The sequence below is a fragment of the Carlito syrichta genome, unplaced genomic scaffold (assembly GCF_000164805.1).
Source record: "Carlito syrichta isolate Samal-C Ts95f unplaced genomic scaffold, Tarsius_syrichta-2.0.1 Scaffold303646, whole genome shotgun sequence".
Lineage (NCBI taxonomy): Eukaryota > Metazoa > Chordata > Mammalia > Primates > Tarsiidae > Carlito > Carlito syrichta.
Window position 1 is genome coordinate 295544 of NW_007247742.1, and position 19289 is coordinate 314832.

A 19289-nucleotide genomic window follows, 5' to 3' on the forward strand; every position below is an offset into this window, starting at 1 on the left:
TGAGATGGATGTAAAGTAAGGAGAGAGAAACTGGGTGTTTTGGGGAACCACTGAGCAGTAGGAGTGAAGAAACAACCTACAGCCTCTCCTCTCCAACTACTGTGCCTGTGTTAGCCTTAGAATTACCCTACCTGTTTCCAATACGAACCCATTGAAAGAATCTATTCAGCTGCATCCCTTGGGGTTCAGTTGGGAGAACAATGAATTCCCTGGTTTTCTGTAAGCATCCACATGGGTTGAGAGATCAGAAGCTTAAAGAATAATAAGTGATAAGAAAGTTAAATAAGACAAAGGAAACTACTAGATGGGAAAACAGAAGAAATTATTTCTGGAACTTCCTTTTCTTGTAGGTCAGGGACAGCAATGAATGAAGGCATTTGGATTCCTGACTTCTGCCCCTCACTGACCCTCTTTCACTTTTGTCTCCAGCAGGGAAAGACTGACCTTATTAGGAATGTGGCTAGCTCAGAAATGTGGACCATTTTGTGGCACCGCTTCTCCATGGCCCTGAGGCTACCTGAGGAGGTATCTGCACAGGAAGAGGAGCAATCACTATCTAGTACACCAAGCCCAGAGCCAGACTGGACACTTATCTCACCTCAAGGTACCTTTCTGTCACATTTTTTGTGGAAATATATTGGTCCCTCTTCAAGAGGAGGCAATCTAGATCTGAGTTAACTCACAGACATTTTTTTTTGTTTCCACCTTGGTAGAGGAGACAGAGTCTGCACTAGAGCTGCTCTGAGATGGAAAGGGACTGAAATAGGTGATAGCCCTGGAAGCCGTGGGGAAACAAGGACATCTGGGCCTCTTGTCTGTTCCACTGGGTCTCCATTCTTGGTGTTTCCAGGCATGGCAGCCCTGCTGAGCCTGGCCATGGCCACCTTCACCCAGGAGCCCCAGTTATGTCTGAGCTACCTGTCCCAGCGTGGAAGTATTCTTATGTCCATCCTGAAGCATCTACTTTGCCCCAGCTTCCTGCATCAACTGGACCAGGCGTGAGTTTGAGCTAGAGGAAGGAAAATGGAAGATATAGAGGGTCAGTAATGGGGAGGCAGGGAAGAAAAGACAGGCGAGAATTTGCTGATAGATTATGCTATAAGGTCAGAAATGAGATAAGGTTTAGGCTGGAAACCTCAGGAGTTGTTGAGATTGGAGAAGGGGAGTTGGGAAAGGTACTTTGAGAAGAGAGAGGGAAGAATTATAAAGAGTAAGTGAGAAGACCAAGTCTGTTTTTCTATACTCCTTTCCTTAGGCCTCATGGGTCTGAGTTTCTCCCTGTCATGGTGCTCTCTGTCTGCCAGCTCCTCTGCTTCCCCTTTGCCATGGATGTAGATGTTGACCTTCTCATAGGTATCACGACCAACCTCAGTGACTCAGAAGTCGCGGCCCACCTGCTGCAGGTATGTGGGAAGCTATCTAGGTATGAAGGTGAGAAAAAAAGATAGCCAACCTTGTATCTTCTAATTCACTTCCCAAGGGTTCCAGGGTTCTCCTAGAACTCGTAAGAGTGGAACATCTGGCTTGACCTAAGAGTTAGAGTGGAAACAGTACTAAGGCCTGAAGAGAGGCATGTGGTTGGAACTGAGTTGGCGCCTCCTTCTCTCCTTCAGCCCCTCATCTAGTTCTTTTGGAGCTTAGTGGGAAGAATGCCCTGATTTAGGCACTGGAGACTCAATTCCTTGGCTGGGAATCATATCTCTGGCAATTCTTTGCATTATGCAATGGATCTTTGAAAGCAAGAGACTGAGCCCTTGCAGAGCAAGGGGTGAACTTGAAAAGAACCTGCTCACTTAAGTTGCACTGTGTCTCATATGGAGTGCTGTGGGGAAGGACTTCCACCTCTCTGTGGCATTTCTCATCATAGCTTGGCTTTTCTCTCCTGGATTTTGAACTCCTTTTTACCTAACTGTCGTATACTTTCCCTCCCCCTGAACTCTTTTTACCTGCATCCCCTATTGTCTCAGGTCTGCTGCCACCATCTTCAGTTGCTACAAGTTGAACTGCCCATCAGCCTCCTCACACGCCTGGCCCTCACGGATTCTACCTCTCTCAACCAGTTTGTGAACACAGTGGCTGCTTCTCCTAGAGCTGTCATCTCATTCCTCTCAATTGCCCTTCTGAGTGACCAGCCACTGTTGTCCTCTGACCTTCTCTCCCTGTTGGCCCACACAGCCCGGACCCTGTCTCCCAGCCACTTCTCCTTTGTCCAAGACCTCCTAGCTGGCTCTGATGAATCCTATCGGCCTCTACGCAGCCTCCTGGGCCATCCAGAGAATTCTGTGCGGGCTCGCACTTACGGGCTACTGGGACACTTGCTCCAGCACAGCATGGCCCTACGTGGAGCACTGCAGAGCCAATCCGGACTGCTCAACCTTCTGCTGCTAGGGCTTGGAGACAAAGATCCTGTTGTGCGCCGCAGTGCCAGCTTTGCTGTGGGCAATGCAGCCTATCAGGCTGGTCCCCTGGGACCTGCCCTGGCAGCTGTGGTACCCAGTATGACCCAGCTGCTTGGAGATCCTCAGCCTGGTATCCGGCGCAATGCTGCATCAGCTCTGGGCAACTTGGGACCTGAAGGGCTTGGGGAGGAACTGGTACAGTGCCAAGTACCCCAGCGGCTCCTAGATACGGCATGTGGAGACCCCCATCCAAATGTCAAGGAGGCTGCCATCATTGCCCTCCGGAGCCTCCAACAGGAACCCTGCATCCATCAGGTACACACCAGAGGTTTATGAACCATGATGATGAGGAACCCTATTGTTTACAACATTTCTCTGAGATAGTCTGTAAGGAATTGGGACACCCAGAAACCCAAGCTGTGTTTTTCCCTGGGTGCAGGAAACCCAGGGACAGTGTCTTGGAGATGCGTTTTCCAATTCCTGTCTCTCCCCGGAGAAGGAAAGGGAGCTAGAAGAGGGCTCCATTGGGCTGAGAAATGCCTGCGTTCTCAAGGACCACAGCGATGTTTTCTAGAGCCCGGGCAGGAGAACGATGAGGGGAGAAGACTAGGAAGTGTTGGAGGGAAGAGTGGTTTCGTTCGGGAGGCCATGAAAGCACTCTTCTTTCGCACTTGCCAGGAAAAAAGTACCAGTGATAAGCATTTTACCTTTATTAGCTCATATAATACCTTAAGGTATTATATCCTCGTTTTGCAGGTGAGTACAGGGGGTATAAATAATGTAATGGTTTGTCCAAGTTACAAAGCTAGTGTATAGGATATGAGCCTTTGAATTCAGGAGTCTGAGTCCAGAGCCCATACTCTTTCTTTTTTCTTTCTTTTGTGAGTCAGTGTCTCACCCTGATGCACAGGTTGGATTGCAGTGGCACAATCATGGCTTCACTGCAGCTTTGACCCTCTGAGCTCAGGCGATTTTTCCACCTCAGCCTCCCAAGTAACTGGGACTGCAGGCACCTGCTACCACACCTGGCTAATTTTTTTTCTTTTTTATAGATACAAGGTCTCGCTATATTGCCTAGGTTGATCTAGAACTCCTGTACTCAAGCAATCCTCTCTTCTCGGCCTCCCAAAGTACAGATGTGAGCCACAATGCCCAGCTTAGAGCCTATGCTTTTTTTTTTTTTTTTGAGTTGGAGTCTCACTCTGTCACTCAGACTGGAGTGCAGTGGCCGCTCTCGGCCACTGCAGCCTCGACCTGCTGGGCTCCACCGATCCTTCTGCCTCAGCCTTCCAAGTAGCTGGAACTACAGGCACAAGCTACCACGCCCGGCTAATTCTTGATTTATTGTAGAGATGAGGTCTTGCCAAGTTGCCCAGGCGGTTCTTGAACTCGGAGGCTCAGGCAATCCACTCACCTCAGCCTCTCAAAGCACTGGGATTACAGACTGAGCCACCGAGCCCAGCTGAGTCCATGCTTTTAACCACTACTTTATTCTGTCTCTTCTCAGTTTTCAGTATATAAAGAGCCCAGGGGAAATCACACACCTTCCTATGGTAGTCCAAATTATGACATCTTACTGTGCTAGCTTTGGGTAGTTAATGCAGAACAGAAATTTGACAGGATGGTGAAGATTTTGCAGGAATGTTTGGCGATTGGCAATCCCAATAATCAAAGAGAGTCTTGGTGGTAATGAGGTTGGTACCTCTGGTCTAGATCCAAGACTGGGAATCAGACCTTTTGGCTCACTGTCAGTCACTGCTGCATTTATTACTTCTTTCTGGGGACAATTGTATGGGTCCCTTGGCGCCTTGGTTTCATAGTCTATAATCAAAGAAAATGGAAGCAGACCTTATGATTTCTGTCTCCAAGATTTCTCTCCTGTTGTTCAGTCTATTCCAGAAGTCCCCAAGAGCCCATTTCCTTTTTCTCCCTCTTCTGGAGTGAGAATTGCCGTGTAAATGAGAGTCCTCTGCACCTGCCCCAGACACTACCATTTCCGAGCTCACATCTTGTTCTGTCATCTCCTATCCTACAGGTGCTGGTGTCCCTGGGTGCCAGTGAGAAATTAGCGTTGCTCTCTCTGGGGAATCAGCTAATGCTGCACAGCAGTCCCAGGCCTGCCTCTGCCAAACACTGCAGGAAACTCATTCACCTCCTGAGGCCAACCCACAGTACGTGATCCCAGATTCTTGCGGTTCAGTCTCTAAACTTTGTTGGCCCACTATTGCCAACTTTTCCTTATTTTACTACACAAGCACCAACTCAGCCAAGAGAACAAGATACTAGAAGATATATAGATATGTAAATATGTAAAGCTCCTTCCTGCTCCCAGACTCAGGATGATTTCGGCTAGTAAATTTCATTGCTGTTGACGCCAAGGAAGATTCTTCCATTCTCTACATCCAGGGGTCTTTTCTCCAATAATGTGCCTTTAACCCCAGGAACTTGCCTCCTGGACCTTAGGGGAAAACCTTGACTGAAGAGATTTCTTCCTTTCTGGAGCTCCTTTAATCCTCCTAGCAAGTTTTTGCTTTAAGTATGCTGGCTCTAGGACAGTGATGAAGACAGAGTCTATCTTGGCTCAAGGCTATAGGGATAAGTGCCATCAGTCCCTGTTATTGAGGGATTCTCCAGCCCTTAGCCAACATTCATATCTGTGGGTGGGGGTATGGAGTGTTTTTTTTTTTTTCTTAGTAGTGCTATTTGTAAACTCTTTTAATAAAAATTGTGCCTCACCATACTTGAAGCTCCCAGGACAAGGGGTTGGGAGGCTCAGCCCCTCTTTTATTTTATTTTACTTTGTTTTTTAAAATAAAAACAGGGTTGCCGGGCACAGTGGTTCAAGCTTGTAATCCCAGCACTTTGGGAGGCCGAGGCAAAAGGATTGCCTGAGCTCAGGGGTTCAAGACTAACCTGGGCAACTTGGTGAGACCACGTCTCTACAATACAAAAAAATTAGCCAGGTGTGGTGGTACACACCTGTTGTTCCAGCTACCTGGAATGCTGAAGTGGAAGGCTCTCCTGAGCCCAGCAGGTCAAGACTGCGGTGGCCATGAGTGTGCTGCTGCACTCCAGCCTGGGTGACAGAGTGAGACTCCAACTCAAAAAAATAAATAAATAAAAATCAATCAATCAATCAATCAAAACAGGGTCTCAATATGTTGCCCATGCTGATCTTAAACTCCTAGGCTCAAATGATCCTTCTACCTCGGCCATGCTGGGATTACAGATGTGAGCCATCTTGCCCAGTTATCTCTTTTAGCTTTTTTTTTTTTTTTTGAGTAGAAGTCTCACTCTGTTACCCAGGCTGGAGTGCAGTGGCATGCTCATGGCTACTACAGCCTCAACCTGCTGGGCTCAAGTGATCCTTTTACCTTAGTCTTCCAAATAGCTGGAACCACAGGTGTGCATTACCACGCCTGGCTAACTTTGATTTATTGTAGAGATGAGGTCTCACCAAGTTGCCCAGGCTGGTCTTGAACCCCTGGACTTAGAGAGTCTTCTTGCCTCTGCCTCCACAAGTGCTGTGAACAAGACACCAGTAGTTCCAGCATCACATAGAAGCTAAAAAAGACAGCTAGGCATGAGCCACTGCGCCCAGCTGTCTTTTTTAGCTTCTATGTGATGCTGGAACTACTGGTGTCTTGTTCACACAAGATCTTGGTTTGGTGGCAATTTATATCTTTTCCTGCCTTCCATTCTTTCTCCATCCTAGGTGAGTTACATATGGTTACCTACTTTGAAGCCAAGGCCAGAGGAGCTGAAATAGGAAAGGGTAGGTAGGATTAAGCAGAAAGATAAATTGGGTTACTTTGAGATCTCAAGCCTAGTGACTGTTTTTTAAATAGAATTTATTATAAGTTTGCATAATTATTTTAAACAATAGCTGTTTTTGAGAACATATTCAGAAATCCCTGAAAATTTAACAATCGGTTCTCATGAACTTGTGCAAGCTAGCTCTACAACATAACTGACATCTACCATAAGGAGTCTGTAGTAATGGATGGTAAAATATCTCACACTACATAGACTTTAGCATATTTTAGATAATTTAATATAGAAATAGGCATTGTTAAACACCAAGTGAGAAATGAGTGAATATGCATTTCTAAACATAGTTAGCTTATGGTCCAAGAAGTGGACTTTGGGAATTTTTAAACTAAGCAAACAATTTTTTAAAAAATTTTAAATTTAAGAGATACAAGTATGTGTTTGTTAAATGTGTATATTGTATACAGGATTGGACTTCTGGTGTCCCATTCCCCAAATAGTGATCATTGTATCCAATATGTAATTTTTCAACCTTGTCTCCTTTCTAACTTCCCCTTTTTGATGTCCCCAGTGTCTGTTATTTCCATCTTATGTCTGTGAGTACCCATTGTTTAGCTCCCACCTGTAAAAACATGCAGTACTTGGTATTCTCCAAACAATTTAACCTCAAGATGTTCTTTTTTTTTCCCTTTAGAGACAGGGTCTTACTCTGTTCCCCAGGCTGAAGTGCAGTGGTGCCATCATAGCTGCTGCCTCAGACTCCCAATTTGGCCTCCTGAGTAGCTAGAGCTATGGGCATGCATCACTGTACCCACTAACTTTTTAATTTTGTAGTCACAGGTGTTGCTATGTCTGAATCTTTTGACTACATTTTATTTTCTCTCTTGTTACATAGCCACCTATTCTTTTACATTCACCCTAGTTGTGGCCCTTAAATCTGTTCTACTGTCTTTGTCTTCTTTCTCTACTTCTCCTTCATAACTCATCTCTTGGGACAAAGGAAGCCTTTGTTATTATTTTTTATATTTATTTATTTAGAAAGCAGGAATTTATTAAGAAGACAGAAAAGCTCCCACAGCAGGAGGAGACCTGAAAGAGGGTTGCCCTATTTTTTATTAGACAGTAGCCAAGTTTAAAAATCTGGACTTACTAGTAAGATTTTTGGAAAGACTGTATTTTCCTTCTTAGTTAGTGGCAGAGGGCTTCTCCCATTGCTTTTTCCCAGACTTCTTACAATACTTACGCCCTCAGACTTGTCTCTCACAACATTCATGCTCTTTGCAGCTATTAAATCATGGAGAAGATAGAGGTTGTCTTGTCAGTTTGGCAATGCCAACCTCTGGGTTACTGCTAGACATCAGCTGCCTTTCTAGTGGTCATATAATATGATTTATAGTGACTAGTTTTAATATTTAATGGGGTTTCAATGTATAGGGAATCCCAGCTGCTTCAGTCGGGTAACTCTGTATGGAGAGTGTGCAAGTTACCAGAAAGGGGTTTTAGGCAGACCTGCTGGAATTGTAATCCAATTAGAAACACAGGAAAGTTTAAATCTTAACTCATTAGATGGCTTAGGACAAACTTCTAGGGCCCTGATTTCTGCTTCATAAATTGATGAGACTCTTATTTGTCCTTCTTTAAATTCCAGTTGTTTTGGAAATGAAAGACAAAGTGTCATGATTTATAAGGAATTTTGTTTAATCCTTATCTTAATTGTCCACTGTGTTTATACTTTAGCAAAATAACAATTTTCGGGATCACCATAATTTTCTCCTATTTAGAGGAGGAATTCAATTCAACATATATTTATTGACTTCTTTCTATGTGCCAGATACTATTCTAGGCACTGAACATAAAACAGTACCTATCTGTCATAGAATTTCCATTCTGGTAGGGGAGATAGTGAAATGATTAAAATAAGAGAATTATGTACATAGGAAGGTGATGAAAGCTCTGGAGAAAAATAAAGCAGGGAAAGGGTGATGAGTGCAGAGTTGGATGGTCACGGTAGGCCTCACCAGAAGGTGACATTTGGGCTAAGACTAGAAGGAGGTGAAGGAGTAAGCAGTTTAGCTATTTGAGGGAAAAGCTTGGTCAGAGAGAATGATTACTTCAAAGGCACTGAGGTGGAAGCATACCTGGCATGCCTGAGCAGCTGTGGGAGGGGGCCAGTTTAGATGGTGCAAGTAAAGTTAAGTATAGATTGATAGGAAATGAGCACAGAAGGTAATGGTGGGGGCCAGATGTAGACTTTGTAGATCTTGGGCTTTACTGTGGATAGCGTAGGCATCTGTTGGAGTGTTTTGAACAGAGGAATGATGTGATCTACCTTATATTCGAAAAGGATCGCTCTTCATTCTGGTTGTGCAAATGGACTGTGGAGAGCAGGGGAGGCTGGGAAGCAGGGCTATTATACTCTGGGCAAGAGATAATGGTATCGTGGATGGACTGGGGTGGTAACTAATGGAGTGGTAAAAAGTAGTAAAAAAAAATTGTCTTTGATTTGGAGTCTCACTCTATCACCCAGGCTAGAGTGCAGTGGCATAATCACAGCTCCCCACAGCCTCAACTCCTGGGCTCAGGGGGTCCTTCTGCTTCAGCCTCCCAAGTAGTTGGGACTACAGGCACTAACCACCATGCCTGGCTTATTTTTTTATTTTTTGCAGAGACGAGGTCTCACTATGTTGCCTAGGCTGGTCTTGAACTCTTGGGGTAAGGAATCCTCCCACTTTGGCCTCCCAAAGTCCTGGGATTACAGACTTGAGGCACCATGCCCAGCCTTTGACTGATTGGATGTGGTGAGGGTGTGACTAAAAAACAATCAAGGATGACTCCAAGGTTTTTGTCTTGAGTAACTGGAAGGATGGAATTGCCATTAACTGAAATGGGAAAGGCTAGCAGTGGAGTGGGAACATTCAAGTTCAGTTTTGAACATGTTAAGTCTTTTAAACACAAAGTAAAGAAGTTAGTCCAAGCCGGGCTCAGTGGCTCAGCCTGTAATCCTGCACTTTGGGAGGCTGAGGTGAGTGGATTGCCTGAGCCCGCAGGTTCAAGACCCGCCTGGGCAACTTGGCGAGACCTCATCTCTACAATTAAAAAAAAATCATCTGGGCATGGTAGCACATGCCTGTAGTTCTAGCTACTTGGAAGACTGAGGCGGAAGGATCGCTGGAGCCCAGCAGGTCGAGGCTGCGGTGGCCAGGAGCGGCCACTGCACTCCAGTCTGGGCCACAGAGTGAGACTCCCACGCAAAAAAAAAAGAAACATCGAGGTCTGAAATCTTAACAGTTAAGAATAAACCATTCCACTTTTGCCCGAAGGATTTGAGTCACATTGACCCAGAGAAGCGGTCTTGATTTACAGCCCAGGTGCAGAGCTGCAGATAAGGCGTCTCTGGACACAATATTCTGTCAATGTTTACGGAGCAGTCCAGACCCGATGTTGACTTTTTACACAGATCCCTATTTACAGTGAGCCTGTTGGAACACTGCTTCATCCACCTAAACTCCCCCCTTGCAGATCCCATAGTACACCTGTCTCTTCCTTTCTTTGGCAAGTTCCTTTGATGATATGTGATTCCTTTCAAGTCAATAAACCCATCAGGGTGGTTGGCTGATGGGCTAGGATAAACTTTCCAAAGACACTTTCCAAAGAAACTTTCCAAAGAAAGTTTGGAAAAATCACCATGCCCAGCTGATTTTTTGATTTATTGTAGAGATGAGGTCTCCAAAGAAAACCGGAAGGCCACGCCCAGTGGCTCATGCCTATAATCTCAGGACTTTGGGAGGACAAGGCAGGAGGATCACTTGAGCCCAGGGGTTCAAGTTCAGCCTGGGCAACTTGGCAAGACCTTGTCTCTACAATAAATCCAAAAAATTAGCCAGGTGTGGTAGCGTGCGCCTGTAATTCCAGCTACTTGGAAGGCTGAGGTGGAGGGATCGCCGGAGCCCAACAGGTCGAGGCTGCGGTGGCCGGGAGCATGCCACTGCCCTCCAAGCCTGGGTGACAGAGTGAGACTCCAATTCAAAAAAGAAAAAGAATGAGGTCCAGTGGAATGGAATGTAGTAAATCGTATCCAACACAGGCAAGAAGTAAGAAGTCCCCAGGAGTCAGAAGAGGAAAGGGCAAAGGGTCAGAGAAAACGAGACCTGGTGGCTCCAGGAAAGTCACCCTTGGGAAGGCGAGATTGACTCTTGCTTTCAGAGGGGACCCAGACAGCTGGAAGAGTCTGGGGCCAGTTAATAACATGCAACACTTTGGGAGGCCAAGATGAGCAGATTGCCTGAGCCCAGGGGTTCAAGACCAGCCTGAGCAACTTGGCGAGACAGTAAATCAAAAAATTAGCTGAGCGTGGTGGTGCTCAGAGTGTGAGACTCCAAGTCAAAAAAACCCCCCCAAAAAAACAGAAGAAAACAAGCATTTCAAGGAAAGAAAGGCATCTGAGGCTAGACACAGTGGCTCACACCTATAATCCCACCACTTTGGGAGGCTGAAAGGATTGCCTGAGTTCATGGGTTCAAGACCAACCTGAGCAACATGGCAAGACCTCATCTTTACAATAAATCAAAAAATTAGCTGGAGGTTGGGCACGGTGGCTCATACCTATAATCCCAGTATTTTGGGAGGCCGAGGTGAGAGAATTGCCTGAGCTCACAGATTCGAGACCAGCCTGGGCAACTTAGCAAGACCTAATCTCTACAACAAATTTTAAAAATTAGCCAAGTGTGTGGCACGTGCCTGTAGTTCCAGCTACTTGGAAGGCTGAGGCGAAAGGATCGCCTGAGCCCAGCAGGTTGAGGCTGCGGTGACTGTGAACATGCTACTGCACTCCAGCCTGGGCGACAGAGTGAGACTCCAATTCAAAAAAAAAAGAAGTTAGTCCAGTGAACTCTATCACTGCTTAAACAGCTACCATGTTTAACATGCACCCAACCTGTTACTCAGGTATTTTGAAACAAATCCTGGGTAACAGAGCAGGTCTTTTGTTTTTAACAAAAGCACAGTATGGTACCATGCTTGGCAAAATCTAACAAAAGTGGTTAATATTAAATATCTCCTCTGACTTCAGTATTTCTTGGCCTATAGTTTGTTCAAATGCAGATCTGAACAAGGTCCACTCATTGCATTTGCTTAACTTGCTCTTAAGGTTCTTAATAAGGCTGGGCTGGGTGACTCAGTCTATAATCCCAGCACTTTGGTAGGCTGAGGTGAGTGGATTGCCTTAGCCCACAGGTTTGAGACCAACCCGGGCAACTTGGTGAGACCTCATCTCTACAATAAATCAAAAATTAGTTGGGCATGCTAGCGTGCACCAGTAGTTCTGGTTACTTGGAAAACTGAGGCAGAAGGATCGCTGGAGCCCAGCAGGTCGACGCTGGGGTGGCCGTGAGCATGCTACTGCACTCCAGCCTGGGCGACGGCGTGTGACTCCAACTCAGAAAAAAAAAAAGATTCTTAATAGAGGCCAGGTAAGGTGGCTTACATGAGTAACCTTAGTGAGCCTGAGTTAGGAGAGTCATTTGAGGCCAGGAGTTCAAGACCAGCCTAGGCAACATAGAGAGACCTCGTCTCTACAAAAAAAAAAAAAAAAAAATTAGCGGGGTGTGTTGGCATGTGCCTGTAATCTTAGCTATTCAAGAGACCAAAGCAAGAAGATCACTTGAATCAGGAGTTGGAGGCTGTGGTGAGCTGTGATTTTGCCACTGCACTCCAGCCCGAGCAGCAAAGTGATTCTTCAACTCAGAAAAACAAAAGTATTTTAAAGATTTTTAATATAAAACTCCTGTCTACTTTTTTTGATTTCCACTTTATTGAGCAAATTGGATCATTTGAGCAGGAGATTTTTCTCACATTGGATTTGGCTGATTCTATATTAGTATGTCATTTATTCCATTCTAGTATTCGCCGTATTTCCTTTAAATTGGTCATTGGAGTTACATAGATGATGATGTTAGAAGCACTTTTCCTCTTGAAAATTATGTTGTTCAAATCTCCAGTGCCTATTCCTTGATCAGGACCCATGCAGTCAGTCAACTATACTCTTTTAACTTCACTAAGGTCTGTCTGGATAAGTACCTGTCTAGGCAAATACAGTATTTTTAAAATCTGGATTATTTTCCTAAAAGATAAACCAGAAGGAACTACTTTATCCAAGAATTATTTATTTATTTTCTAATATCTCACTAACTATTAGCTGGAAACATCATGCTTACCTGGTACATAAATGATTTGCTGTAGCTGTAAACGTATATCTAAACTCTTTAGGCTATTGCATAATGCAATAGTTGGTCATTTAATTATGCAGCATCAGAAAACATGTCTATGTCCTTGGAAGCATTCAATCTAAAGGATGAGATATACATCAACAATTTTATTTTATTTCATTTTTATATTTATTTTTTGAGTTAGAGTCTCTCAATCTGTTGGCCAGGCTGGAGTGCAGTGGCACACTCACGGCCACTGCAGCCTCAACCTGCTGGGCTCAGGCAATCCTTCTGCTTCAGCGTTCCACATAGCTGGAACCACAGGCATGCACTACCATGTGCGGCTATTTTTTTTTTTTAATTTGTTACAGTAACAAGGTCTTGCTAAGTTGCCCAGGCTGGTCTCAAACTCTTAGGCTCATGCAGTCCTATCATCTCTGCCTCCCAAAGTACTAGGATTACAGGCATAAGCCACCACCTCACTTGACTAACAAGTTTTTATCTAGGAATTATTGCACAGTGTTGACAGAGTGCCAAAAGGGTTTGGAGTGAAAGGTCTGAGCAGTGCCTGGAATTCAGGGAATGTCTGGAAGGTTTGAGGATTTGTGCTTGTATTTGGTTCTGTGTATGTATGAGCATGTATAAGTTTTAACTTTTTTGGTGGTGGGGAGCTTAAAGTTTTTAAACAAAAATAGAATGGCATAATAAACTCCCCATCTCACAGATTCAGTTGTAATTGACATTATGCACTAATGGCTCTATGTACTGTATTTTTTTTTTTTTGAATTGGAGTCTCACTCTGTTGCCCAGGCTGGAGTGCAGTCACACACTTACAGCCACCGCAGCCTTGACCTGCTGGGCTCAGGCGATCCTTCTGCCTCAGCCTTCCAAATAGCTGGAACCACAGGTGTATACTACCACGCCTGGCTAATTTTTTTTAATTTATTGTTGAGCTGAGGTCTTGCCAGTTTGCCCAGGCTGATCTCAAACCCATAGGCTCAGGCAATCCTTCTTCTCACCTCAGCCTCCTAAAGTGCTGCAATTAAAGGCGTGAGCCACCACGCCTGGCCTTGTACTATATTTTTAAAAACGTTAGTTGGGCTTGGTGGCTCAGCCTGTAATCCCGCGCCTTGGGAGGCTGAGGTGAGTGAATTGCCTGAGACCGCGGGTTCAAGACCCACCTGGGCAACTTGGTGAGACCTCATCTCTACAATAAATCAAAAAATTAGCCAGCCGTGGTAGCGCACACCTGTAGTTCCAGCTACTTGGAAGGATAAGGCAAAAGGATCACTGGAGCCCAGCAGGTCGAGGCTGTGGTGGTTGGCAGCGGCCACTGCACTCCAGTCTGGGTGACAGAGTGAGACTCCAACTCAAAAAACAAAAAACCCCAAAACGTTTATCATTGCTGTAGTTTAAAAAATTCTATCTTGAGATAATTTGAAGCTTAAAGAAAAGTTGTAAGAACATTACAAAAACTCCCATATACCCTTTGCCCAAGTTCATTCATTGTTAATATTTTGCAAGATTTAGCTAGTTAGTTAGTTTGTTTGTTTGAGACAGCTTCTCACTCTGTCACCCAGGCTGGAGTGCAGTTGTGCAGTTCTAGCTCATTATAGCCTCCGCCTCTTGTACTCAAGTGATCCTTTCATTTCATCTTCCCAAATGGTGGTGACTACAGGTGTGCACCACCACACCTGGTTAATTTTTTTTTTCTTTTTTGTAGAGATGAGGTCTATGTTGACCAGGCTGAAACATTTAGTTTTTATATTATCCTGAACTACTTGAAAATAGTGGGAAATATCACAGCCCTTTTCCTTTAAATACTTAAGTGTGAATTCCTTAAGATCAAGGATATTCCCTTATATAACCGCAGTGTAATTTATAAAATTAGGAAATTTAATGTTGACAATGCTATTAAGTATATCTGCATATTCAACCAATTAATTTCAAATCATGTTCTTTTTTTTTGAGTTGGAGTCTCACTCTGTCTCCCAGACTAGAGTGCAGTGGCCGCTCCCGGCCACCGCAGCCTCGACCTGCTGGGCTCTGGCGATCCTTCCGCCTCAGCCTTCCAAGTAGCTGGAACTACAGGCACGCACTACCATGCCCGGCTAATTTTTTTATCTTTATTGTAGAGATGAGGTCTTGCCAAGTTTCCAGGCGGGTCTCGAACCCACAGGCTCAGGCAATCCACTCACCTCCACATCCCAAAGTGCTGGGATTACAGGTTGAGCCACCAAGCCCGGCCCAAATCATGTTCTTTATATCAATTTTTCGTTTTCCTGGTCCAGGATTCAACCCAAGATCACGCTTTACCTTAGATTAGAGGTCTTCAGCCTCTAATCTAAAAACATTCCTTAGCTTTTGGCTTTTATGACATTGGTTGATATATTTGAAGAGTACAGGCCAATTTAGGTATATCTGATGTTTCTTTGTGATTTGATTTAGATTATTTATCTTTGGCAGGAACACTACATATGTGATATGTCTTAGTACATGATACTTTTTTTCCATTGGTGAAGTTATCTCTGATCACATGGTTAAAGTGGGCTTGGAAGGTTTCTGTAGCTATATTTTAAAAAATTAATACTTTTTTTCACAGCATGACAAAGTATTTACTGATGCAAATGGAACAGTAATATCAAAATTGGAAAAGGGAATTCTTTTTTTATTATAAAGATACAGGGTACAATTCAGGGTTAGGTATACAAACGATTATACAGGTACCCTTGTTGAGGAGATATGCCCCTCCCTCCTCTAGCAGTTTCCCTCAACTGCCAATCCCACTCCCCCTCCCCTGACAGTTTCCCACTACTGCCAGTCCCTTTCTTATAGTATTATAATAATTGTTCAGGGTCCGCTTATGAGTGAAAACATATGGTACTCTGCTCTTTGTTTTTGTGATCGATCACTGAGTATGATCGACTCTAAATCCATCCAAGTTGCTGCAAAGTCCATATATTTCTCTCCTTTATGGCTGCATAATATTCTATTGTGTATATGTACCACATTTTTTTTTTAATCCAGTCCAGCTTCGATGGGCAACATGGTTGGTTCCATGTTTGTACTATTGTGAATAGAGCTGCAACAAACATACGTGTGCTGGTATCTTTTTTATGGAATGATTTGAGTTTCTCTGGGTATATTCCCAATAGGGGAATTGCGGGTCATATGGAAAGTCAATTTCTAGTTCTTTCAGAAATCGCCACACTGTCTTCCAAAGAAGTTGCACTAGTTTGCATTCCCACCAGGAGTGCAGAAACATTCCTTTTTCCCCTCATCCTCGCCAGCATCTGTTGTTGTTTGTTTTTGTTTTTTGGTTTTTTTTTTTGAGTTGAAGTCTCACTCAGTCGCCCAGACTGGAGTGCAGTGGCTGTTCCCGGCCACCGCAGCCTCTACCTGCTGGACTCCGGCGATCCTTTCGCCTCAGCCTTCCGAGTAGCTGGAACTACAGGCATGCACTACCACGCCCGGCTAATTTTTTGATTTTTTGTAGAGATGAGGTTTCGCCAAGTTGCGCAGGCAGGTCTCGAACCCACGGGCTCAGGCAGTTCACTCACCTTGGCCTCCCAAAGCACGGGATTACAGGCTGAGCTACCAAGCCTGGCCGTGTTGTTTGTTTTATTAAAATTTTGGCCATTCTTACTGGGGTTAGGTGGTATCTCAGTGTGGTTTTGAGGCTGAGCAGTTTTTCATGTGTCTGTTGGCTGCCTGTATGTCTTCTTTGGAGAAGTGTCTATTCATGTCTTTTGCCTAGTTTGGATGGGGCTGTTTGTTTTTTTTCCTTTTGGAGCATTTGAGTTCCTTTTAGATCCTAGATGTTAGGACTTTGTCAGATATACTGTTGGCAAGTATTTTTTCCTATTCTGTGGGCTGTCTCCCTGCTCTCTTGATGGTTTCTTTTGCTTTGCAGAAGCTTGTTAGTTTGATGAGGTCCCACTTATCTATCTTATTTCTTCAGGTATGGCCATTTAGGGTTCTGAATAGGAATTGGTTGCCAGTTCCAATTTCCATAAGGGTGTCTCCTGTGTTTCCTAAAATTCTAATAGTTTGAGGTTTTACATTTAGGTCTTTGATCTATTTAGAGTTAATTTGTGTATGGTGATAGGTAGGGGTCCTGTTTCAATCTTCTGCATGTGGTCAGCCAGTTTTCCCAGCACCATTTACTGAATAGGTTCTCCTCTCCCCAGTGGTTGTTGTTGGAGGCTTTGTCAAAGATGAGTTGGTTGAGGAATTCAGGCTTTGCTTCCAGAATCTCTATCCTGTTCCATTGATCTATAAGCCTGTTCTTGTACCAATACCAGGCTGTTTGATTATTGTTGCTGTATAATAAAGTTTAAAGTCTCGGAGTGTGATAACCCCCGCCTTTTTTTTTTTTTGCTGAGGATTGTTTTAGCTATTCGTGGTCGTTTATGTTTCGATATGAATTTCTGTATTGTCATTTCCAGGTCTGAGAAGAATGATGTTGGTAACTTAATGTGTTGACTCTATAGATTGCCTTTGGTAGGATGGACATTTTAACGCTGTTGATAAATTAATACTTTTTTTTTTTGAGTTGGAGTCTCACTCTGTCGCCCAGATTGGAGTGCAGTGGCTGCTCCCGGCCACCACAGCCTCAACCTGCTGGGCTCTGGCGATCCTTCCGCTTCAGCCTTCCAAGTAGCTGGAACTACAGGCGCACGCTACCATGCCTGGCTAAAATTAATATTTTTTAAGGACAGTTTTAGATTTACAGAAAAATTTAGCAGATACAGAGAGTTCACATATTATATCTTGCCCACACAGTTTCTCCGATATTAACAGCTTACATTAATTAGTATGATACATTTGCTATAATTAATGAACCAATATTGGCATATTATTATTAACTAAAGCCTGTTGTTTATTTAGATTTTCTTAGTTTTTACCTAATATCCTTTTTCTGTTCTAGGATCTCATTACACATTACATTTCATTATCTCCTTAGGATACCCCTTTGCTGTAGCAGTTTCTCAGACTTTCCTTGTTTTGATAACCTTGACAGTTCGAGTACTGGTCTGGTATTTTGTATGATCTCTTTCTCATGATTAGATTGGGTATATGGAGTTTTGGTAGAAAGATCACCAAAGTTAAATGTCAATTTTATCACATCATTTCAAGGGCACATATTATCAATGTGACTTATGATTGTTGATATTCACTTTGGTCACCTGGCTGAAATGTTTGTCAGATTTCTTCACTGTAAAATTACTCCTTTTGTCCCACTCCCAAGCCCCTTTCCATCCTGTGTACTCTTTGAAAGTTACTAGATACAGTCTATACTGAAGGAGTGAGGAGTTATGTTCCCCCTCCTTTAGATCAGAGTATTTACATAACCCATTTGGAATTCTTCTATACAGTGATCTGTCTCTTCTGTATTTATTAATATATTCAATCATTTATTTAGACCAAGGACTCATGGATATTAATTTTAAATTTGGATTATAAACTAACCACTGCTTTGTTTTGTTGCTCAAATTGTCCAGGTTTGACTATTGGGAACACTCTTATACACAATGTGTGTGTGTGTAACACTACCTTTCTAATATTACAAGATGTGCCAGACTCATCTTGTGTATTTCCTGCCCCAGTCCTAGAATCAGCTATTTCTCCAAAGATCCATGGTTCCTTTTAATGGAGAATGGTATTAGAAACCAAGACCGGCCGAGTTTGGTGGCTTACACCTGTAATCCTAGCACTTTGGGAGATGGAGGCGAGAGGATTGCTTGAGTCCAGGGGTTTGAGACCAGCCTGGGCAACTTGGTGAGACCTCATCTCTACATTAAAAAAGTTAGCTGGACATGGTTGTGCATGCCTGTAGTTCCAGCTACTTGGAAGGCTGAAGTGGAAGGATTGCCTAAGCCTAGCAGGTTGAGGCTGCAGTGGCTGTGAGCCACAGCACTCCAGCTTGGGTGGCAGAGTGAGAGTCCGACTCAAAAAAAAAAAAAAAAAGAAATCAAGACTTAGGTGTTAGGTGTGCTCGTTGTTACTGAGTTGTCTGCTGTAGTATTTTAAAGCAAAAGCAGGCAGGACGTGGTAGCTCATGCCTATAATCCCAGTACTTTGGGAGGTCCAGCCGAGAGGATTGGCTGAGTCTAGGAGTTCGAGACCAGCCTAGGCAACATAACAAGACCTTGTCTGTACAAAAAATCAAAAGAATTTGCCAGGTGTGTTGGTGCGTACCTGTAGTCCCAGCTACTCAAGAGGCTGAGGTAGGAGGATCACCTGAGTCCAGGAGGTTGAGACACTGCAGTGAGTCATGAGTGTGCCACTGCACTCCATCCTGGGCAACAGAGTGAAACTCTGACCAGAAAAACAAACAAAAACAAAAAACCCGGAAGCAAACCACTGACATCATGTTATTTAATCCCTAAAAAATATCTATATATATCTCTAAAAAATAAGGATATTTTCTTATGTAACCAAAATGTCAAAATACCTGTATTAGTTTCCTGTGGCTGCCATAAGAAATTACTACAAAGTTGACTTAAACAACAGAATCCTCTTGCCTCTGCCTCCGAAAGTGCTGGGATTACATGTTTAAAAAAAAAAAAAGCCAGACTCAGTGGCTCAGCCTGTAATTCCGCGCCTTGGGAGAGTAGATTGCCTGAGCCCACGGGTTCGAGACCCACCTGGGCAACTTGGTGAGACCTCATCTCTACAATAAATAAAAAAATTAGCTGGGTGTCGTAGCGCGTGCCTGTGGTTCCAGCTACTTGGAAGGCTGAGGATCGCCAGAGCCCAGCAGGTCGAGGCTGCGGTGGCCAGGAGCAGCCACTGCACTCCAGTCTGGGTGACAGAGTGAGACTCCAACTCAAAAAAAAAAAAAGAAAAGAAACAACAACAACAGGAAATTATCCTCTCACAGTTCTGAAGTCCAGAAATCTGAATCAAGGTG

General features: G+C 43.9%; 1 protein-coding gene across 1 annotated transcript in view; it reads left to right on the plus strand.

Moving 5' to 3' along the window:
- The window catches only part of STK36 (serine/threonine kinase 36), a 29238-nt gene extending 24452 nt beyond the window's left edge, over nucleotides 1-4786 (plus strand). The window contains exons 23-27 of the mRNA XM_008058856.2: nucleotides 430-604; nucleotides 851-998; nucleotides 1256-1403; nucleotides 1968-2714; nucleotides 4435-4786. Coding sequence (XP_008057047.1) covers nucleotides 430-604; nucleotides 851-998; nucleotides 1256-1403; nucleotides 1968-2714; nucleotides 4435-4578 — 1362 coding nt within the window. The 3' untranslated portion in view covers nucleotides 4579-4786. The remainder of the gene's footprint in view (nucleotides 1-429; nucleotides 605-850; nucleotides 999-1255; nucleotides 1404-1967; nucleotides 2715-4434) is intronic.
- Nucleotides 4787-19289: the final 14503 nt, after the last annotated feature.